Below are 24274 nucleotides of genomic sequence, written 5' to 3' on the forward strand. Positions count from 1 at the left end.
AGGAGGACCTCAAGGAATCTTTTACAGAAGGGAGTATCAAACAGATCTAAAATAAACTATTACAAATATTCAGCTAGCATTCATTCCTAAATTTCCAAACAGACAGGCACCATTTAATAGATGCAAGCCATGAATATTAAATGAAGTCTTGAGCTGGCAGTGCCCTAGTCTAGTCTGTACAGCAGTCTGCAGCTAAAAAAGCCATGAGACACAAAAATGTATCAGGGTTCTTAACACATCAAATTTAGAGAATATTGATAAACCCAGGGATATTATTAATCTATTAAAACCAAAATATAAGGGTTTCTAGCATGAATCACGTGTGCCATTCTGTGCAGTGGTGCAGCACACAGCTCACAGCAGCAGTGCAGCGCAAGAGGATGCTTGGAGAAAAAAAATAAGACCAACTTCTCATCCTAAAAAGCTTTTAAAGTAATTTGGGGGGGAATTCTTATTTTGTAACAATGTTATCTGGGTTAGGTTTGGTTTAAAATAGTCGGTAACTTAAAAACTAACACCACCCTTTTGGTATTTATTAAAACATAAAATACCTGTGCTCCTAATCTGGGGAATGAAGGCCGTGAAATGCTCGAGGAAGCACATGCTGTGCTGTGCAGTGGGAAGTTTTTGGTTGTGAGGGTTTTTGAACCTCTACAGATGATCTTACAGAGGAAAGAACGGAAATGAAGCACGGATGCGAATTCACCCCCAGCATACCTTTGACTTCATGGAGTGAAGCATTGTTATTGCTATTGCTAGTGGATGTCCTGCCACTATCAAGGCTGGCTGGTCTGGAAGCTGAATGGAAAATTAGGAGACACCGTGATGAGCAACGTTTTAGCAGAGGACACAGCACCTTCACATTCTGCTCACAGAATGTTCAGAGGATCATGCATGACCTCCCAGGCTGAACATGCCCATGGGAACAAAGTGGTTTCTTACAGATCAGAAAGCGAAGGAATTTCCAGGCGGTCCAAGAGGACACTTTGGAAAAGGGCACTACAGGAATAGCAAGGTACAGAGGAGAGGAAAAGAGAAAGAGTGTAGTTTAGAATTGAAACTGAGTGGTCAGTGGGAAAGCAGGGCTCAGACAGGGGCATGCAGGGGCTGCTGTGGTCAGGTCACTTACAACAGATTTGACAGGGAACCCTGCACAGGGCTGGAATGCCACGGACAGGAGGAGCAAGAGCATCTGCACAGATAAAGTCCTGTACTCCTAAGCCAATACAAGGGAAATGCACTGTTAGTAGCCTCAGAAATGTTTGTTGCTTGTCCTCATTGTAAATATTTATAGTACAGTTAAAACTTCACTTCTATTAATAGCCTATTTTTCACTCCAAAGCTTTGCTTGAAGGAACTTGTAATGATTTTATAAACTACAGCACATGGCAAATTTGGGGTTCACTGAACAATAAACATTGAAAACTCAGGCCAGATTTGGACTCGATATTTTAGGATTGAAATGCTAACTTCCTTTATTTACTATTAACTCCCAATGGAAGTTAAAGCATTTTCCCAGTAAAAGGGAGAATGTTTTGATCCTGTTCAGATGCACTTCACAAATACTTTCTACCAGAGATACAGAACATCTGTCTGATGTAGTAGTTAAGAGAGAAAGGAGAGTCTGAAGAAATGATACAATACATTCAAGAGATATGAAAATCAGAGAGAGCATGCTCATTGCAATGATGCCATTCACTGTATTCTCACAAATTCATTAACATTCACATCATATACCCTTAATTCATTTCATTAAAGCTCACATCTTACCATGAACTCTCGATCCTGTACTAGAATCATCACTAATACCTTGTGGACTTACATCTTCAAAGGATGTAGTATCTACACACAGAGACATAAAGGAAGATGTAAAATAAAATAAAATGGAAAGATTATTAAAATACTTATCATTGGTAAAATGGTAAAAATTAAAATACTTTTCAAAGCAATCCATTTTTACTTAGGAAACATTCTGTAGGAAAAACCTTGGAACATTTTACAACTGCAGTTATTAAACCAGTTCATTATCTTAGCACTGCAACTCAGTTATTAAGATTGAAAAACTTAAAACATAAATAAAACCAATATTTACATAATCACATCATGGTGCAAAAAGCTTCTACCTATACCTTTATTATTTAGCAACTGCTTGGATCTGAAGCCTGTGGAGGAGTTGACAGTGGCAAAGTTGATAGCTGTAGTAGAGAAGGCCATAGCTCCCAATTCCTTCCTCCTTTTACCCGTGGATATATCATCAGGACCCTCCAGATGCTCAGAACTACCTGTCCATTGTCCTCCTGCCAGGACCATGGACTGCACCAGGTCATTCATGGCTGGGATGCAAATGAAAGCAAATGATCAGCGTGGGCAATGTACCCGCTCCGGTTCTTAATCTGCATTGCAAAGGTCGGACAGTTTTCTAAGCATTCAAGCGCCCGCAGCCGGCAGGAGCAAACCACACCCCGGCACCGCATGCAACCGGCTCGGCGGGAGGGAGGGGGCTCAGGCTCCTGCAGCCCAGGGAGGTGCTCAAAACAGGCTTGTCAGGGGGTCGCCATGCGCCAGGTGCTGTTAGAGGCTCTGACAGCTGCTTGCCATGAGAAAATGGGATGAGCAGGGACAAAACGGGCACAGGTGCTCATACAACGGAGTGCCAGCGCTGACACGGGATCCTTGTACAGTGCAGGTTACTGCAGGCACACTGGGGTTACAGAGCAACACAGAGAGGATCTGAAAAATACCACATCTGATGATATTCACCTTTACTTCCCCAAACTCGAGAAAACTGTCCACCCCTCATTAGAAAATAAAACGAAACAAAAGAAATCAATGCAACGTTTTGGCAACGAGAACTGATGAACACTCGCAGAGTGACGGACCACCAGAGAGCCTTGCACAATCTCCTACACTTGCTTTAAACAAAAAAAAAAATTACAGTGACTTCTTAACAAAAGGCTTATGAAACGTGTCATTTAAAACTATTTCCGTTAACACAGTGCACTGTAAATTTATATACACATGGGGCCATGTGTATATAGACATCTATGTATACAAATATATGCAGTCACACTGCACTGAATAGATTATATGCATGTGCACGGGAACGTGTGGCTACATGTGTGTGCACAGCTGCACAGCTATAAAGTATTCAGTGCCAAAGTTTAAAAAAAAAAGGGGGAGGGGGGGAGGTAAAAAGAAAAAGCTCCAGCTCCTTGTACCGTAGCAGGACTTGCACATTGCAAAAGAGGAGGAAAAATAGAGCGCAGTCCAGGGAGAGGTTAGTGAAAAATTAGTAACGGAAGCCAGTGTAGCCATCGAGAAGAAGCTGAACTGTCATAAAGTCTTACACATGGAGCGACGGTAGAAGGCCTTCATTTTGTCTTTTTCCTTCGGTCTGTTCCTCAAAAAGGGCAGTCTTTTCAGTGCACCCACTTTTATGTCATAGCATGAGGAAAAACGGAAACAGGGAAATGAAAGAAAAAAAGGGAGAAGAACAGATGGAAGTTAAATGTTGAAACTAAGGACAGAAATGAATGTCTGAGTTTAAGCTAGGTATGCTATGCTAAAAGCTATCATTCTTCTGCTTCTGGGTGATAATGAAATATGAAAGCTACACTGAAATAGGAAAACTGCACTAGGAAGACTTCCACAGGTAACTCAGAAATGCACTGAAGATTACAGTGCACAGGGTAATACAGTTTGAAGCTCTTAAAAAAATAAATGTAACTTCTTTGCAGGTGATTATAGAAATTGACCACTATGTAATTTTTACTGTGAAAAATAACTTTTTTTGAACATTATGAAAAATGTGAAGCAAAAAAGCTGAAAATGAAAGCAACTCTAAGTACAATTTCTATGTTAAAATATGTTCACATCATTATTTTTGGGGGCTAATAACTTCTGTAATGCTTTGCCTGCCCATCTAAGAGGACACAGTCTATTATCAGTCTTCAGTTCTTCCATTTTGTGCTCAGTAATAACTTTGGTCATCTACTGTCTCATAGGAAACCTGCATAGGCCTTTTGATCAATGTAGTTTGTGGGTAGTATTTTGGTAAAAATCGATCTAAACTCAAATCAATCTGCTTCAAATGTGCAAATTTTTTAGCTGAAAAAATACCAAAGGAAAAAAAAAACCAGCAAAAATTTTCAAATGTGAGTGTTGCTGTAACGTTTTGGGAGGGCCCAAGGAAAACCGAGTTAAATTCTACCAGGAGAATTACAGAGTTAAAATTACAAATAGTATTAAAAGAGGGAGGAGGGGGAAGTCACGAGTTAATCTTGTCCTTGGAGTCAGGAACTCTGCATTAGGAGCTGCTGACCTGCCTTGGGTAAGTTAGGGGGCTGATGCCAGGCACAGGAGCCACCACGTAAAGATCCAAAAGGGGACACAGGATGGAATTCCCCAAGTGGTGATTTCTGCAGAGACAGCAGCAGCTCTGGTTCATGCAGAGGTCAGTCAGACCATGCTCTGCCTGGTTTGTCTCTGCAGCCCCTTTTGGGAGGTGTGCCCTGCTCCCCCAGCCTGGCACACAGCAGTTCTGTTTACAGAGCAGTGCATATATATCATATATACCATTTACAAGTGCACATGAGCTATCCTGGCACTGAAATATTCCATATTCCTCCCTCTCCATCAGCTCTTCCCATGTCTGCACCCACAGGATCTGTTCTATTCCTACTTTCTCTCAGCAAGACAACACAGAAAAAAAATTATTCTCTAACTTCTATAATCCTCTACAGACAAAATAACTCATCCCTCTGTAATCCTTTTTACGGAAGATAACTGATCCCTCTTAACCAAAAACGCCTTTATTTTATGAAAAAGTAACCAGAGGATGCTCAAGAACCATTTGAGTCAGCTGTCCTTCCTGTCCATTAACACAGACCACCTCCAAAAGGGCTGATGTATTGCTCTCAGCAACTGTGCCCACCAGGAAACTCCCCTGCAACACTGATGGCCTGGAAATCCTGCATCAACAAGGCAAAATGCTTGGAGGGGAAACCGTGTCAGTGATGTCTGCACAGAATTCACCTCAAGAAATGTCCTGAAATGGTAATAATAGTAATTAATACTGGGATGGAAGAGCTACTGCAGCAATTAACTATTCTTTCTCTTTTCAGTATTCCATGAACACGTTCTTGCTTTCTGAGCTGAGAATGAATGATGACTATTGCAGAATTCCTCAACTAAGCAGGAAACGTTCAATTTTTTAACTCTCCTGCTTGCCTGAAATCCTCTGGGGAATTCTGTATTAAAATCCTGACATTGTTTTGTTCAGGCACAGAAGAAAATACAAGACAGAAATCTTTAAAATGCCTTGGTACTGGAAAATGGAGCCCAGAACACTTCTTTTATTCCCTCTGTGACATGGCGTGCCTGCTACTGGTGTTCCTAGCAGAGGTGACAGTTTACTAACAGCCCTAATTCCTTGGGAAGTTGTTAATCCCCTGAAATGGCTGAAGTGGAAGTCAGCAAAGAGTATCTGTATTTTTCCACAGAAAACAAAAATCCCCTCTGCCTGCCTTGGGTTTTCTCTGGAAAAGCTCTGCACATAGCAGGCGTCAGATCCATGGCACTCAGCTGATCATTAGGGGTGATCACAAATAATTTGTGGGCAGTACCTGGGAAGAAGGAGGCTGTACTGCCAGCAGGTATGAAAAGCCAAGGTGAAACCCTGCAGTCAGGAGTATACACTTCCTGCAGGATTAGCCTCTGCTGGGACAGCAACAGCCCTCCAGGCACCCCCTCCTTCCCAGAGGGATCAGACACAGGCTCTGGCCACACTGTGAGACCTCGGGTGGTGTTCTCTGAGAACAGGGTAACCTGATTTTTGTGCCAAGATCACCTTTCCCAGGGAGATAACAGCTCTCTTAGAAACATTTGCATGAGAAAGTGGCCTGTGTTGGGAAAACACAATCTCCATCACCACCCACAAAAGAGGAAAAACTACAGATGTCACACACAGTAAATACTTTTGGAATCAGTATCTCTGACAGGGAATGTGGGGTGTCAGCCTTGTCTAACCCGGAGATCTCTATGTCAGACACTCAGTCCTCCAGCTCGGAACATCGCTGGTTTGTGCCAGGGAAGGTGAGCTACCTTCTCCTGCCTCCTCAAGGACACACAGGACATTTCACCTCGGCAGTTCCCGGTGGAACCAGCTCCTTTCCCAGATGCCGGAGATCAGGGTGGCACAGAACTCTTCCGGAGGCAGAGCTGCCTTCAGCCAGCACGGAGAGCTCCAACACCTGAGCGCTGGCACAGACAGGGGGCACTCACACGTTTGCTCCCTCCTGTAGCTCCTTCAGTGGAAGCTGCTACAGCCAAACTGCTTCCCACGGAAAAGAAAGGACCCCAGATCCCGGGATTTAGGATTTACGGTCACTCTAGGAGCAGAAGAAATAGACTGCAAAATGTGCACCATCACCAGCACTCGTCATACTGAGATACTCTCTTTGCTTTGTGAGGCACAAACTGTCTCAGATTGCTGTCTCAGAGACTGTCAGAGCTGAGTTGGCACAAAATGCATCCGAATTCTCTCCAAAACTGTGGTTTCCATGGCGACATGTGTGCTGGAGGAAGGTTAGGATCCAGAATTAGATCAGCCCTTCCAGTTTGTGGATAAATACACTGGGATTAAGAGGAACATGAACAAGGTCCATGGAGTAGAAAATTAATGAGGTCTGAACAGCTTCAAACCTCTTTTGAGGCTCAGCCACCATAACTGCAGCCGTGGCTCCCCAGGAGGGTAACTGCACACTACAAGGTCCCAAGGATCATGCAAAGAAAACTGTCACAGAAAAGCCCTTCCAGAACATGACATTGCTGACACAGATGCAGATGGGCTGAACCACAGCGTGCACACTCTCAGTTCCCACTGACACACATCCAGAACAGCTTCAGTCACTCCCCAATTCCACACCACTCACGGTTTGGATGTAAAAGCAACAGCTGCTTTTTAAAAAAATTTAAAAGTACCTGTTTTGAAGCTTACACTGAAAAAGGCTGAGCTCCCCAAAGGGAGAAGTTAGTAACAAAAGTGCTAAAATGTACCCTTGAACTATTTTCTTCAGTTATTAAAAAATACACATCTGATTTTAACTTTCCCTGAAATAGCATTTTTGGATGTTTTTAACTTTGACTAAGCTTCTGCAAGAAGCACAGAAGAAAAAATACCACATCATAGTGGCTGCAATAATTCACAGCTGGCACAAACCCCAGACCTGCTGTCTTTTAAAACCCCATACATTAAATTTAGAAGTAGTAGTGCAAAGATCGGAAGTGACTGTTAATGCACATGGATTCTGATGCTTTTACATGCACAGCCAAAATGCTTTTGGTGCACAGTTATTAAATAGAACCATTACATCCTGATAACTTGGCTGTAATTATCTCTCAAGTTGTGAGAAACTGGGCAGTTAATGATTCATGCCAAGAGCAGAGAACAAAAACCACAGGTAATAAATAATAATAAACAGAATCTGGCCTTCTATATCATGGGCACCCTAATGGGATGGGTATCAGATCTTTCAAGGTCAGCAAACTGTGCCTGGAATATTCCATCTAATCACACTTTTGTAAGTCCTTATTCTCCCTCTCAGCTACTTCACTCCAATTTCAGGATCAGTAGCAATTCCCATCTTTTTAACAGGTTGTGTCTCTGCATTAACACTTCTTGTTGCATATCCAAATTTCATCGTTGGTTTTGTGAGATGCTGGGGGAACACTTTCAGACAGAAGGTGTTTTTAGCAACTCAAGGATGTTAGCACAGCCACAGCTTGGAAAACACTTCCAAGACAAGGGGAAAGAGTCATGCTGGGAGAAGAGGGAGAAACAAAAAGGGTCCTAGTGATGACATCTGACATTCTATCCCAAATCCCGCTCATCTGACCCAGTACCAGTGCCTGCTTCCTCATACCCAGGCACTGTGAGTGTACTTTAACATTCACATTGTGAGATACAGAAATGCTCAAAACTAGTTCTGCCCAAACACTTCAGGGAGTTTGCAACAAGTTCTGTCCTTAATAAATTAATTCAGGCTTCATTCCTACAGACTTAAAAATGATCTTTACAAATCCTCCAAAATACGCAGTCTTTTCCAACATTTAGCCAAGGTTTATTCACGGAATGAAGTGGTTTGCAGTACTCACTACTACTCTTTTTGGTGCCCAGGGTCTGCCCATCCTCCAGGGAGTTGGAGCCCACGGAGGAGCTGTCCTGGCTGTCCTGGTGGGGCAGCTGCAGGAATCCCTCGCTGGACTCGGAGCGTGTGGGCGTCAGCGTCACTGACTTGAGGCGCTCGCGGTTCCCGTCCTTCTTGGACTTGATCAGCTTCCTCATCTTCAGGGTGATCCAGTTGCCCCTTCTGTCACCAATAACACAGCACATTCACTGCATTTATAACACACTGTTAGGCCTGCAGATTCTCCTAATTTTTATGCAAGACACAGACGTGATTCTGATCCCATGAATGTTACGGAATCTCCATGTTCAGTGGGAACAGAACAGAACAGGTCTGTCATGCTTTAGAGCTGTGTTTGATTTTTACATCATGTTCATCAGTACCTTCGTGGTGGTGATGGCTCATAAAATTTATACTGATCCATTATCTTCTCCTCCAGTTTCTCCTTCTGGCGCCTCAATTCATTTAGTTTGTCACTGCAAACAGAAATTAATGATAATTTATGCCTCAAAAACGTATACACGATGCGTGGGCAGTACGTTCCTCTGGGAATCTGTTATCTGAAAACTGTCACCTTTTGTGAGGAATTCTTACACAGCACGTGTTTCTTATTGAAAAAAACAAGAGATACAGCAAACAATCAATCAGCCTTAGGCTTAACTTCATGATATAAAACTGAAAAAAATTCCATTTGCCTTTATTACAAATTTCTCCTTTTAATATAAAGTGCTCTATCATTTAGACAAGCACATTTTCTCTTCTCTCGAGTCCACTAAAGAAATTCAGATTACAAATCTACAAATTAATCTTCAATTGATGTAGATTCATGTATGAATGTATGAACCTACAAATACAGTGATTACAAATCTAAACTTTGCCAGTAGTAATGAGGAATAAATATCATTTTTATCCCTTATTTGCATCATCAGTAATGAACACAGTTGTACTGATCCTTTAGAACTACAAATATAATGTTGATATTGAGTTATCTGCTTTACATTTGTTACTGGAATTCTTATTTTAAAGAGAAACATTTCAGAAGCAGCACATGTGTTAAATTCTATATATAACAGCTCTGTTTAAAAATACAAGTATTGGGGTCCTAATTGCCCTCATCACAGTGATTTCACTGTTTTCACAACTCACATGTACTGCCTTTGCTCCACATGGAAGAGATCCTTGCTTTCCATGTTTTGCTCCAGTAATGTTCTGTTCTGCAGCATTAAAGTCTGGATTTGATCCAGCAGGTGTCTGTTCTCCTCCTCCAGGTTTCCTTTAAGCTGGCTGAGCAGCTGTTAAAACAGATTAAATTGCCCATGCACTTATATGTGAGTGTATTTTACACACAGATAATGAGATTATCAAGAAAATTTAGGTCTACAGAGGGATTCTGAGAGTCAAATCAAACCCAAAATTAAATCACGAATCAATTGATAAAAGCCTCTTTGATGCTTTAAATAATTTAAACCAGTTTCCCTAATATGAGCCTGAAATTTTGTACTGCCTGTAGAGCAGGCAAATTAATTAGCCTCTGGATCCTCTTCATTATCTGTAAACTGATTCTCCAGCTCTTCATAAGATTTTATAAACCTATAAATACAGTGATATAAATATTCCTATGATCCAGCCACGACAAACAGCAGAATCCCCACATACCTCACACTGATTATTTAGTTTTGTTGATGTAATATCCAGTTGCTGGTACTGTTCTTTGAGTTTGGAAAACTCGGCTTCCAACCGTGTTTGTTCCAGTTTGGAATTGTTCAATAATGTTTTCAGATTCTTGTGGTCAGTCTGGAGTACTTCATTCTCCCTCAGGAGCTGACTGTACGTGTGAGTGAGCCTGGGATGCAAAGACAGCATCAAAGAGTGCTGGAAATGAGTTTGTTACCCACACTCCCTCTGAAACATGACATTTCCAACTACTCCGTGAAATACATATGCAAATTCCTTACTATCACATACTGTAAGTTATCTCGGCCTCATTTTCCTTTGAGAAGGAAACTGGCCTTTGAGCCAAGCATTGTTCTCTGTATATTTAAATACAAAGGAGTATCTCTACATCACAACTAGTTTTAAGATGCCACTTTTCAGAACAAAAGAATCTTACAAAACAGCCAGGATTTCTTGACAACACAAAATAGGAATGGCCCAAACTTTGGCAATCATGGAGGCTACAAATACCCATTCCCTATTTCTCTCTCCTGGGCCCTGCCATGTCCTTTTGTCCCACATGTCCCCTCAGGATATAATGATTATTTTTGTGGGATCACAGGTATTTGGAATAGCAGCATTAGATGTTAAGAAAAGTGAAGGAACACAGCATTTGGTCAGGCTGCACTGGAAGGTGCTCAGGTGCCAGAGTTCTCTTTACCTTTCATTTTCATCCCGAAGCTTTTTATATTCTGCTGCCACAGTTTCATGTTTCTCACTTTGCTGCAGCATTTTGTCCTGCTCTGTCTTGAGAACCTTCTCCAGTTCTTCCAGCTGCACCTTCTGTTTCAGCAGTTGATTGTACCTGCAGAGGAAGACAGTATTTACACTCCTTTTTGTGGAATGACCAAAAAAAAAAAAAAAAAAGGATTTTGATGAAATGGCCTCTGTCAAAGTTTTCAATCTTAGTGATTAAGTGATGCTGATTTTATTCGTTCTGTCATTTCATTAGACAGCAGCTTTTGCTGAAGGGCAGACTCATTTCCCTGAGTATTTACCTATCCTCCAAGTCCTTGTGCTCCACCTCCAGGTTTTTGTGAGCAGACTTGAGGCTGCCATGCTTGGCGATGAGGGACTCGTACTCGGCTGCCTGGCGCTCGTGCAGCTGCTCCAGGCGCTCGTGGTCCTTGAGCAGGGCCTCGTAGAGCCCCTTCAGGTCCTCGCGCTCCTTCAGCACGCACTCGTTCTCGTTCTCCAGGGCCGACTGCTGGATCAGCAGCTGCGCGTTCTGGTTCATCAGCGACGTGCTCTGGGAATTCAGCGTGGAATTCTCCACCTGCAGCCAGGAACATTGCACAGCACGGGTTATTTTATCTCCCATTTAAAGATTTCTTGGGTTGAACCCTTCACGACCTTCTGGTTGTTCCATTGACAACTTTTTCTTATATCCCAGGAGACAGCTCCGATTCAAAACGTTCCACGAGAATTTTTTAGCAGAAAGCATTGAAGCGTGTGATTAAATTGACAGGGATGGATCAAACCATTATTTACCTTTCAACATCTGTTAAAGTGTTATCTTGCTGACAGGGCCACTTGCCTCTAGCATCAAGATACCTTGGAGAAATGGATCACCAGTGATGCTAATAAAAGCAAAATCTGTGACATGACTAAAATAAAAGGAACTTTCACACTGGCATGGAGATGTGTATTTTTAAAAATTCTGTGTTGTCACCATAAAATCTTCATGGTATCCACACAGTCCTTTACAATGAGAGTTCCAACAGGAGCATCCATTTAACATAGAGAGGGAGATATATAACAGCACCTGGAAGGAACTATGCATGTTCTGTTCTGTGCTCTTTGTGGAACAGCACCAGTTCTCCAACAACTATCTCAGAACAGTATTAATGTGTATTAGTACACTAAAGCCTTCACCATTAGACAATTTTAAAAAGCCCCAAACAACCAACAACTTCACTTTTTGTGCCTCTGGAGAGATTACCCAATTGAATCCTTGGATATCCTTAAGAATTGGTGCTTGTCACCTGACCTGTACCAGTTTCCTTCTCCTTCCTGTTCAAGAGATGAAAACCACAAACTACAGAGGCTTCTAATACCCTCGGGATATCTATTAAGGAAAGAAAATTCCATCTCTCACTCCAGTTCCTGCTGTTACCAGGGAACAAATCCCTTCCTGCTGGAACTGCAGCGTTCTTTGTTACACATGAGAAAGCTGAACCTTTCACTGGAAATGAAGTCATGTCTGATGGCATGGGTGTGCTGGGAAACTTCCCAGGCTGAATCCCGAGTTTGGTTAGGTCAGAATTCCCAGTTATCCTTTCAGACATCCTTTCCCCTGGCTGCTCCTTATGGCTATCAGGAGGAAGAGAAGAATTAGTTGCCCAGGAACAATTTTGGCACAGTCTAGGTAGAGCAGCTTAGTCTGCACTTCAGATTTAGCCAACAGTTCATTGCTCTTGATTTTCCTGAACATATTTCAACTTCCACTTGGATTTACAGCTCATGGAGAACTGTCTTGACAGAGAGGAAAGGCCTGTGCTGCTGGGCATTAGGCAAAAAAGGAACTACAGAGATATTCATTCCTCTGTTTTTTAATGAATGGAATTACAGGAGTACTCAGAGAGCTCTGAATCCCAGCAATCCACTCTCATCTGGTTAAACAGGCTATTTCTATGCCATATCCACTGGTTTTTAACAACCAGAGGAGGCACAGGGTGTGCACCAATGTCCTGTTTTTATTGGGAGTGCTATGCACTATTGACATTTCAGCTTGGCAGCAGAAAGTGCATCCGTGGAACAACAATGGTCTGCTTTTCAGGAAGAGCCAGGAGGAGACTCCAGGCATCCACCAAATGCATTACTTGTTTCATTTAAACAGTCCTTGACACTCGGATTTCCATCAACCCTCCATCCTTTCTGACACTCTTTACTATTTCTGCTGCATTGTGGGGTTTTTATTCCCTCTTGAAGGAGTTTTGATTCTTGGAACTCCAAAAAGCATTAAATCCATTGACAAGAATATTTCATTTTTAAAGAAGAAGATATATATTTAATAACCCTGTTAAATATAAGAACAACACCTGAGTTTTGGCCAGAAGAGCTGCAAGACTCTCCTCCTTTCAATTATCTAAATTCATGTCTTCACATATTTATGTAGCTTTCCACTTTTTTTGGGTTTTTTAAATCTTCTGTATTTAAGTATCTTGATTTTCCTTTTAGGCATGGCTTTACTTTTCTTTTTAGGTATTTATAAAAAATAGATAAAATTTATTAGAATATGGCTGCACACACTACTTCCCTGACCTAATTTACATGTATAAATACAGTAAAAGACCCAAGTAATCTTGGAATGCTGGGTAAGAGAATCTACTCTACTTCTAAGTATAAAGTCAAGATTTTACATTGGACAAAGGATTAAAACCAATTTCTAAAAATGTCATTTTTCATCAGCAAACAAACCATTACTTGATTGCTGAGTGCAGATTATTTTCACATCACCTTCTTTCCCATGTCTCTCCAGGAAGCAAAATGGGATTTTAAAGCCAACGATGAAGATGTATTTTAAGTTTTCCTTTGGAAAAAACCCCTTTAATTTTATTTTTGAAAGCAAACTAAGGAAGCATTACCTGCAGCTTGGCATTCTGAGTTTGCAGAGTTGTGTTTTGCTCCTGCAGGGACACAGTCTGTCTCTGCAGGGCCAGGATCTGGGCCTGCAGGTTGTTGTTCTGTGTCTCGAGCTGCTTGAGCTGCGTTTTCAGCGCCTGCTTCTCCGCCTGCAGTGTCGCGTTCTGGGGGGTTTAAAACCACACAAAACCTCAGTTCACAGCTGCTCCAGGAACTCCAAGATAAAACAGAAGTGTTTTCCAGACCATACAAAGCAGCAGGACTGTGCAGAGATTTACAGGGTGGGATAAAACTGCAGAACAAAGTAACAACCTTTGGGGGGATTTATCACTGGAAAAAACAGGTAACGGATATTGCACCTATGGAGAAACAGGAGAGAAACCTCCAGGACTCGTGTAAACGGGGATTATAGAACAGGGATTTGAGAGAGAGCTGTGGATTCAAAAGGGCAAATTCATGTTTTTACATTTCCTTTTTAAATGCCTGTCAAGTGCTTTATGGCATCCCACAGAGCAGAATCCAGCTGCTACACGCACAGTATTTAATTCAGATTCTGCCTGGGATGGAAACGAGGTGATAAATTAAAGTGTCTCAACAGCACCCTCATTTGCATTACTGGAACAGCTCACCACAAATAATTACCACCAGAATAATATTTAAAACATATCTTACATTCCTTTCCACCTCGATTAATCTATCTTTAACTTTCAATAATTCTCTAGTAGTCTCCTGATTTTCCTTCTCCCACTTATTGACAGACTGATTTTCTTCTCCGCTTCTTGGAGGAGAATTCTGAACCATCCTTTCCTCTTCTTGTCTTTGCTTAAGAGCTTCATAGTTCTTCTTCACCTGGAATTATTTAGGACAACTTAAGTGAGGTTTAGAATTTTCCATTTTGTATGTCCTAATTTACTAATTAATCACCTGACTGTGCCCCTTCTCAAAGAACAGAAGTGCTGTTACTGAATTTGTAAACCTGTTTTTTGTACATATTTGGAGAGATGAGGTACAAATTATTTATGGACATGGACAGTTTAACCCCAACAAACAGGAGACCTCTATTTTCTATTTTATTTCAGTGCTTTCAACTGTATCCCCCAACTGTTATACTAAAATTCTAAACCAAGGTGATTGTATTTCCTTTTTTAACCAATCTACTCAGGCTGTTCAAGGTAGGCCAGAAAACATAACTGGAAATGACATCCCAAATCAAATCGACTCCAGGTTGTTTATCCAGCTGATGTTTTCATGGCCAGTGAATAAACTCAACAACTGAGTGATGTCAACACAGTCTTAAAAGCATTCACACCTTTGTCCTGCTTTCTGGCACCTGAACGACGGCCATTTTTGGCTGTCTTACCCAAAAAGTGTAGAAGTAGCAACAGCTCATATAGGAGTCATTTAACCTTACAGAAAAATGTCCTTTTCCTTACTGTTTTCAGTTCCTGACGCAGCTGCTGGTTTAGATTTGTTGATTCTTCCAAACGAGCCTCCAAAGCAGCAATTTTTTCTTCTTTTATTTCCAGAGACTTCTTGAGCGTGGACTCTAATTTGGACTCCAAAAGCTTGTACCTACTGGTGAACAACAAAAAAAGAGTCTGTATTTCAAATAATTATTCGAGGTATTTAAATTCTAAAATGTTCTAGGACAGTCTCATAGCTACATTCAAAAATCCCTGAGTGCTGTAGACAAAAGTACGAAGACACCTCAGCATCCACAGCAAGTCCTATGTCAAAAATAACCAGAAGATGGTTGTCAAAACCATTTTTGACTCCTTCATTCTTCTAAAACATGTCAGACACAGAAAAAGGCCTGTTCAGGCACACCAGGGGGCTGCTGAGCTTCTCTGCATCATTAGTGAGTGGTGCCTGCACTCCTCCTCCTGGCTCCACTCCAGCGAATCCAGTGGGGACCTGAACTCAATTAGAATGTGAAGTGTTTGGAGAGCAAGATTTTCATCAGTTCCCATTTCCTGCCAGCTCCAAAGGGGAGGACAGGGAAGGAGATGGAGCACAGGACTGTGCAGGTGCACACTCGTTTGGTGCATCAATGTGTAAATTGCTCACCCAGCCCAGCTGCTGATATTTTAAGACTGTTGCCACCCTTGATGTGCAAAGCTTCCATTTTTAACCATATTCACAATATTGCAGGGCATCTAAAACCCCCAAAAATGTCAATTTGAGAGAGAAGTGGTCAGATTAAACTGTATTGATTTAGCACTGCACATCCTTTATGGGAAATACTGAAACCAAAATCATGAATCACTTCTAAGCAGTTCAGTCCCTGTGTGTGGCTCAGAATCTGGAGAACACCTCACTCCTCACCACAGCTGGATAAAATAAACCAAACCATTGATATCCCCCTTTCTAATCCTGGCTGCTGAAGGATCCATCAGTTTAGTGAAGGGAATAAACTGCAGGAGACTCCTGAATGGACAATGGCATCAGATCCAGTCAGGAACTGGAGCAGAAGATCAACGGGAAGAGAATTAATAAGCAGAAAGCTGTCCAGCAGCATCATGCAGCAGGATGAGAATCTGAGATTCTAAGATATGACAACTAATTCCCAAGGATTTACAGAACAGTAAGCAACTTATGACTAGCAGAATATACAGTATTTCACCTTCTTGAGCTGAAGTACAGACTTGGCTACAACTAATTCCTGCTACTGAAAAGTTACACAATTCTATAGAAAACAAAGGAGGGAAAAGAATAATAGCAGAGATCCAATATCCACTTTCATTTTGAACAATGAAAGATGGTACAAATTTTGTAATATAACTGCAAGTTGGGTTATTTTGGATTGAGAGTCAAAATCCATGAATCTGTTTGTCCAAGGACAGCAGGCAAGAGAAAATGGAAAACACTTCAAAGTTAACTCATAAAACATGGCCAGTTTAGACCTCAATAAAAATACTCTGAAGTGCTACCAGGATCATTCATTAAAAACCACAAGCAGCTCTTTCCAGTCAGGAGGAGGAAAGTGATACATTTTTAATTTCCATCATCAAAATGACAGAGACAGATGAAAGAAGTAATTTTGCCCACACTGAGAAGTAATTTTGCCTATAATGAAAATGCCCTCTTCATAGGCCTGGTTAAAGAACTGCTACTGCCTCACCTATGCATTGTTATGAAAGGAAAGCAATCCAGGTGTCTTTGGGATGAATGAAGAAGCTGAGAACAATGGAAAAGCAGGATATTGGCACAGCAAAATTTCAAACCAACCCAAGTTTTCACATGGAAAACAACCACTGCCCTTTCATGGTCCTCCAGCTCTCCACGGAGCTTGGGAAGAAGCTCAAGCCAGCAGCAGAGCCCAACCACTTCTAACCTAGAACGTGATTAAATGTTGCTCCATTTGGGCTTCATCTAAGCTTAAGCTTCACCTTGGATCAAGGACTGGTGGTTTTTTGCTGGGTGCATTCACCTAAGGACACACCAAATGCTTATCAAGTGCTGTATGGGACACAGAAGTGCTTAAATCAGAAGAAATCCAACCAGTCCAGGTTCTGAGGACTTCTCCTGAACTCATGTGGGAGCTGAGAAATGCAGGTGAAAGCCACCAGCAGAAACCAAGAGAGGGTAACACATTCACCCACAGGACTCTGGCAGCACCCCATGACAGAGCACCGGCAGCAAGAAAGGGGAACTGGATTCAAACCCCAAGTGTTATTTGTTTCCTTTGGACACACAAGGCCCCAAATCAATCTCCACACTCATGACAGATCATGACAGCAGAACAGCACTGGGAAGTAAAGCTTGGCTAGAAGCCCACACCAGTCTGCTTTGCTCCTGCCACCAATTTTCCCTATATCCCTGCAGGATAAGACAGAGGAGGAAAATACAGCAGAGGAAACAGATGTCAGGGCAGCAGCTGCTTTCCAATGGCAGGTGTGGAGGAATGATGGAGCCACCACCAAGTTCTGGAGACACTTGAGCACTGGATACTTCCCAGACAGGGAAAGAGGGAATGCAGCTTCCTTGAGGAAGGAAGAATTAGAAGGAAATAGTTGCAAGGAAAGAGTGAGGCAGTTTAAGGTAATCACTATGTGACAAAAACCATTTGTATCAGACAGGCAGTCAAAAAAGAAAAAAAAAAACCAACACTTTGAGCTTATTATCTTTTACTGCTACTGTTGCTGCTGCTGACTAGAGCATAAAACATTTTAATTATAATTAACTGTATCTCCTGACATACTTCAATGAGTCTCTTAGCAACAAAAAGTGGCAACTCACTGTCACAGTCAGCTGAATGTGACAGCACATCAACTAATTAATTTCCAAAAATATCAAGTTCCATTTTGGGTCTATGAGTGTGCCTTAAAAATCTAAGAGTATGCACAGAACCAGTCTGCAAAACCACTTCATGAATAAAAAAGACCCTCATTTGTGCTCTCTCTCAGGTAGGCCCTGCCATTCTCACCTGTCATCACTGCTCTGCTCATCGTGCAGGAGACGCTCCTTGTTCAAACCAATTTTTTCAAGCTCGTGGGCCAGTTTTTCTAGATCATTGTTCATCTGTTGAGTCTTCAATTTCTCATTCACTAAGTCCTTGCACAGAAAAAACTACAGTCAGTATCTTCAGAGAAATGAAACAACATAGTCTTAGTTCCAGGAGTGCTGAGACAAGGGCGTTTTATCATTACATGACTGCAATAATTCAGCTTCAACTCTCCCTCCAGTTGTCAGCTTCCAGCTGTATCAGACATTACATTGTAACTAGAATATGATTTCTCTGTGCTCTCTCCTTTTTTTACAATTTCCCTTTAAATTTGGTCTGGAACATGACACTGAAGAGGAAATGTTCCAGTAGCATGATATTCTTCCTTTTCATGACTACGATTATAGAAATTTTGGTTATCTAATGCATAAAGGTGTTAACAGCACACAGATTAAAGCAGAAAAACATCCCCAAATCAGAAATCCAGATATAATTTCTGTACATTACAAACAGATTATGCTGGGAACAGAATCTCCTCTGTGTTTACCTCTCTCAAAGTGACCAGGGTTTTCTTATCAATGGTTGCTCTTTTCACCAGCTCCTTGTTTTCCTTTTCCAGTTCTTTCAGGCGCAGACACGACTCTTTGTATACAACAATTTCTTTAAACAGAGATTTATTTTCCCTCTCCAGATTACTAATTTTTACATTATTTTCTTCTAAGGTACTATCTTTAATTTCTGCTTGCTGTCGAAGCCTTTTGTTTTCCTTTTCCAGCTGTTTCTTATCCTTTTCCAGTTGAGAAGTCTCTTGTTCTAACAACTTATTCTCCTTTTCCAACTGCTCCAGGCGCTTACTAGAGATTTTTAACTCTTCCAAGTTCTTTTGCAGGGTCTGATTTTCAGACTCTAAATCTTGTAATTCGCTCTCTAATTGCTGAATCTTCTTATTGCTGTTTTCCAGGGCTTTCTGTAGCCTTTGGTTTTCTGTGTCCAGGCCTTGGTAACTGACTTCCAAGCGTTCAGTCTTCTTAAAAGAGGCTTTCATCAGTTCAAGGCTTTTTTTGAGTTGCTCCTTTTCACTCTCCAGCTCCTTATTTTCTAATTGTAACTGTGCCACTTTAATGCTTGTACACTTCAAGGATTCAATTGTCCTTCGTAACTCTAAATTTTCTTCATCGAGTTGGGAATTCTCCTTTTCTAAGGATTCTAACTGAAAAGTGAGGTTTTTCAGGCTATCCAAGGTTTTTTTCAGCTTTCTGTTCTCTGTCTCCAGGTCAGAGTTCTCTTGTTCTAAGGCCTCGATCTTCTCACAAGTGATATTTAGGTTGGTGATTTTTTTCTGTAATAACTCATTTTCCTTCTCCAGTCGATGCAGCTCGTTCTCTAATTCTTCTGCCCTCTCCCCTTTCTCTTTGTAGTGTTCCAGTTCTTTCCTGATTTGTTTTTTTTCAAATTCAATCTTATTTAACTTACTGCTGGTCTCTTTGATAGACTCATGAAGGATTTTATTCTCCTTTTCAATTTCTTTCATTCTTGCCTCAGCACTGATTTGGGAGCGCTGCCTTAGAGAAGCCACAGTTTGATTCAAGTGTTCATTTTCTTGTTCCAAGAGTTTAATCTAATTTGGGTAGAAAAAAGGTAAAGTGATAAACAATGTGCCAACAAGGAACTGCTATCATATATAAACTAAAAGATACTAATCATATATTTACCTTTTATTTTAAGTTAAAAAACCTCTCACTCTGCCAGTATTTATGTGAGGAATTACAAACACTGTTTCAAGTTTGACAACAAAGTAAATCTTCAAATCTCTTCCTCTTGAATATGAATAGATAAACATAAACCCCGAATGAATAAAGCAGAAATCCAAGCAAAGCTTTATCTATTTCTTAGCACAATTTAATTTTCATTTGTGTTTACCCATATTTAGATTGCTTTTTCTTACACTCAGTGAATTCCAGAGCTGTGTGTCCACAAAGAACAGGGCTGCAGGCAAGTTCTAAACCAAACCGGAGATGGAGGGAGGTGTGGGAGCCACTAAAATCTCTTTATTTCATTTGGAAAAAGTGGAGGTGATGGCTGGGATATGAGGGAATCCTGATCACAGTCAACAACAAATTGAGAAGAAACACACCAAAGTTACACTGACACTGATTTTTGAGTTAAAAAGAACCCTTGGATATTCTGTTCCAAGCCAGCTTCAGAGAAAGTAAACCATACTGGAATTGTTTTCCTAGGAAACATTTTTCCAGATCTACCTCAAGGATAAGAGCAAAACTTAAGATGTAAGTTTTAGTATTGACTTTTTAGGTTGCTCCAAATCATCAGGAATTATTTGGGCAAGTAACACCAGACAGCAAAATCCAGTAAAACTGTTTGGATCAATATTTAAGTGTACACAAATAACCCAGTGTAAGGGATGTTTCAACAATAAACTGTTTTGGAGAAAAGCAAAAGTGCTGCTTGCAATGAAAAACAGACTGAGAAAATTATAGGCTGTTCTTCCATAGTGAAATCTGAATGGAACTATTAATTACAGAGCTCCAGCTCTGCTCCCAGCAATGACAAACTGCTCTGGAATATTCACCAGAAACTCATTAACAGGTGCCTAAAAACACAACTCTGGGGCACCTGTCACGGCACTGAATTACTTTCCATGAATTCTGCTTCTATAATCCAAATTCCACAAAAAATCCTGATAAATGCCTCCATGGTTTTTGATGAGATCAAATGAACCTCCTATAGTTAATTCCAATGTCAGCACAGGATTTGTAAGAGATAAGAAAGATGCTGTTGACCCATCAGCCCTTAAGTGTGTTATTTTTAAGCAGAACTAGTCCCACTGAAATATCAGTCCCAAAACAAGACATGTATCTTTAAATGAAAGTAAACCTTCCACGCCAAGCTTTTTTTTTTTTTTCCCCTTTTTTCTTTCTTCTGGAATTTCATTTACTGATTAAATAGGGCCTTTAAACATCTTCAACATCTCCTGAAATACAATACTCTGTATTTCAAAGTACTGTACTTAAACTAAATGGCAATGTCATCAGGAGGTATAAATAGAATTTATAAAAGCTAACTGCAGTTCTAATTCTGAAAGACTCAACTTCTAAATCTGGCATTTCCAGAAGCTTCCAGAACTCTTTTTCCTGGTGGCTGCCTTCCACCTGTGTGCTCTGCAGGCACCTCAGAAGGTGCCAGTGTCCATCAGGCACAGGTACATCTTTACCAAGATTCAGATGCCAGTTTTTGGCAGCCACAAATAAACCCAGGTAGGATTACAGCATTACATCAGGAACCCATCCCAGTGCAAGGCAGGATTACGGAGCTGGACCTGAGGCTGCTGGAATTCTCATCAATACTCCAACATTACTCCAAGCACTGCCCAGCTGCCTGGGACCTGTTCTCCTGCTCTGGGAGGTGTCTGGCTTCCCTCCAAAGTTCCCAATTCTCTCTCCTGGCTGAGCTACACCCTTCAAGCAACTCCAGCAGATGCCCACGGAAGCCACAGGAGCGTCAGAAACACCACAAAGCTCCAAACCCACCAGCAAAACCCCAGCCAGAAATGAGTCACGTCTCTCACTGGCTGCAGCTCTCAGAAAAGCTGTTTTCCTGCAGAAACGTCCTTTTGGCAAATCCACTACATTTACAATCCCTTTATGTCTGTAAAATCCTACAAAAGGAGACCAGCAGAGCACAAAGCAGCATTAAAACTTTTGGTTCTGCTACTCACTTGTCTCTCGGAGTTCTCTCGAAGTGCTTCAAGTGTCTTTTCAAGCTGTGCTTTTTCTTTCATCAAATCTTTACTCTGATTTTGACTGTTCTGAAGACTTTGTTTCTCTTGGCTAATTTCATTCTCCAGCTCTTCAAGCTGGGAAGAGAAACAGAAGTTTTGAAATGTACTTAAAAATGACACTCTTAGCTGGGTTGAAGGCACCCTCATAGAAATGAATAAGGAAGCTTAAGGGGAAGAATAAAACAGAAATTTCTAATCTTTAATTGAAACATTAATTTCTCCCGGGAATACATTTACTCCTGCCAGAATTTTCTCCCTGGCTCAGAGCACAGCATCTATAAAGTACTTTAAAAAAAAGGGTCAGATTTTCTCAGGCTCTGGGTATTTCCTCAAGCATCTTTTTTTTCTCTTAAAATTCCACTTTAGTGAGATTTAAACTGCTCCTCCAAGACCCTTTTAACTTAGGAAGGTTGAATGTTGTTTGATCTCACTTAACTATTTCAAGAGATAATTAAGATGATTCCTTGGGAATTAAATATATGGGTTTGTTTTGTCAAATGGTTCCAACTTGCAGAGAGCAAAACTTTTTAATATTTAAAATACCCAAGCATGATTTTTCTGTCACATTTAAGTTGTACCAAGTTGACCTGAATGATGTTTGTGTGCTCCTTACACCTATTCCTTTCTTTTGTATCTCCCAGCTGCCTTCTGGGCACAGCACAGAGGCTGCTCCAAAAAATACCAGCTTCTTAGGAATCAGAAAACTTATGGGAACATGGAATGCAGCAGGGATTTCTTTAATTTACTTTCTTTTTTAAATTATCTCTTACCCACTCTAAGAATAGTCTTCCACCTGAAATAGCTGCTGAAGTCAAAGCTATTTCAGGAACTTTAGACATTTTCACTCCACTGTAATTAGTCCCTGGTTTTTTTTCAAATTTTTATTCTCTATAAATACCACTGACTATATTATTCTATTTGATACCCATATTCTGAGGAGTAAAGTATAGCAGATCAGCATAGTTAAACCTGACTAACTCCCCTCTTGACTTGTTTATCAATTCCTTGGCCCACCTTCTCCCTTCCTCAGCTAAAATGAGGACACAGGACCAAGTTTTCAGCTCAGACTCATCCCTCACTCTTCACCTCTGCATACACACTTTCTCCTGCTTCACAATTACCAAAATTAATGTTCTCCAGTATTCTAAACCACTTTCATTACTCATCATATCCCCAATATATTATTATTTTTCCCCCTCACTGGTCCAAGACCTTTCTGAATAAACTGGTCACATTCTCACATCAATAAACAAGCAAAACTAAAGAAGAAAAAAACCTCTTGGAGGTGGTTTTATTTTTTACCATAAACTTACAAACGCTGTAACTCCACTTAGACCCTTACCCAAATGCCTTACCCAAAATAACAGCAATTCATAAAATTACCCTTTAGAAAGAAAATTAGCAAAGAACACTAGGCAGCTCTCACAGAATCCAAGAACACCTTGACCTTTACCTTCTTGCTAAGTCTTTGGTTTTCTTTTTCCATTTTCAGAATCCTTGAACTGCTGCCTTCCACAGAGCCCACTGCACTTTGCAGCTCTTCCACAGTCTTCAGCAAACTTTGGTTTTCCATTTCCAGCTTCAGTAACCTGCTGGATGTCAGCTCATTCACCTCATGGCCCAGTGATTTCTGGGGAACTGCAGGAGAAAAACACCATCATTAAAATAAAAGGTGACTTATTACCCTGAGTTCTTTGCATTTTTAAACTTAGGGGATTTAGCAGCCTTTGAAGGTCCCTCTGATGCCTTCTTGGTGACCAGAGCTGGTTAGGATTAGACATGTTAAAAATTAAAACATGTTCTACTCTCCTAATGTTCCTAATCACAGCACAGATTTGTTTCCCACAACTCAGGATGTATCTCCAAATTTCCACAAGTGCTTTGCACAGAATCCAGTTTATATCCAAGCATGTTACACTGGAACAATCAAAATTGTTACCACAGCTCTTCTCCTTAGCTTTGAGAACAGCAAAGCAAGAAGTCTCAATCTGTGCTGAGGAGTACAAAAGTCTGAATGTAAGTTCAAGGTATTTAGGGGGTTTACACCACTGAACAAGAATCTCAAGAACAGAGTTTTCATGTAGGCTGTATCTCCATGGATACATGGGAATCAGCATTTCCCTAGAGGATGACACGCTCTGTACTTCAGAAATAAGGACATTTCATTTCCTAATGCTATCCTGCCTCTGAGATTTTAATTTCAATCACTTTGCAAGCATTAACTATGTTTACCTTCAGAAAGTTCAGTAGTCCTATTTATCTGCTCAAGCTCCCAGCCAAGATGCAAAGACTCATCCATACTTTGTTTCTGAGCCATTTCTAGGGTCATATTTTCCTCCATGAGCTCCTCAATCTTCTTTCTGTCCATATCACGCTCCTTGAAAATTATTTCACAGGTTAAAAGAAAAGTCTCAATATGTGCCAAGTATTTTATTATCTATATTCTATTAATATCTGTATTCTATTATCTTTATTATGTTGTCACAGGGAAGGGCAAAATGCTCTTTTCTGATTTGCTGACACAGTGAGATGGGGAGGAACTGGCAAAAG

General features: G+C 40.9%; 1 protein-coding gene across 16 annotated transcripts in view; it reads right to left on the bottom strand.

Moving 5' to 3' along the window:
* CCDC88A (coiled-coil domain containing 88A) overlaps nt 1–24274 on the bottom strand; it is a 65280-nt gene that overhangs the window by 9677 nt on the left and 31329 nt on the right. For 5 of the 16 annotated variants that reach the window (XM_069008839.1, XM_069008840.1, XM_069008847.1 and 2 more), the window contains 19 exons: nt 23957–24101; nt 23178–23362; nt 21662–21799; nt 18476–19546; nt 17911–18038; nt 14918–15059; nt 14157–14333; nt 13487–13648; nt 10898–11175; nt 10561–10704; nt 9843–10029; nt 9333–9478; nt 8570–8662; nt 8155–8369; nt 3348–3431; nt 2130–2333; nt 1771–1842; nt 1130–1216; nt 718–798 (listed from right to left, as the gene is read on the bottom strand). In XM_069008839.1, the coding sequence (XP_068864940.1) occupies nt 718–798; nt 1130–1216; nt 1771–1842; nt 2130–2333; nt 3348–3431; nt 8155–8369; nt 8570–8662; nt 9333–9478; nt 9843–10029; nt 10561–10704; nt 10898–11175; nt 13487–13648; nt 14157–14333; nt 14918–15059; nt 17911–18038; nt 18476–19546; nt 21662–21799; nt 23178–23362; nt 23957–24101 (3739 nt within the window). The other 11 variants (XM_069008849.1, XM_069008844.1, XM_069008848.1 and 8 more) reach the window with 9 other exon arrangements.

The sequence above is a fragment of the Aphelocoma coerulescens genome, chromosome 3 (genome assembly GCF_041296385.1).
Source record: "Aphelocoma coerulescens isolate FSJ_1873_10779 chromosome 3, UR_Acoe_1.0, whole genome shotgun sequence".
In the NCBI taxonomy this organism is placed as follows: Eukaryota; Metazoa; Chordata; class Aves; order Passeriformes; family Corvidae; genus Aphelocoma; species Aphelocoma coerulescens.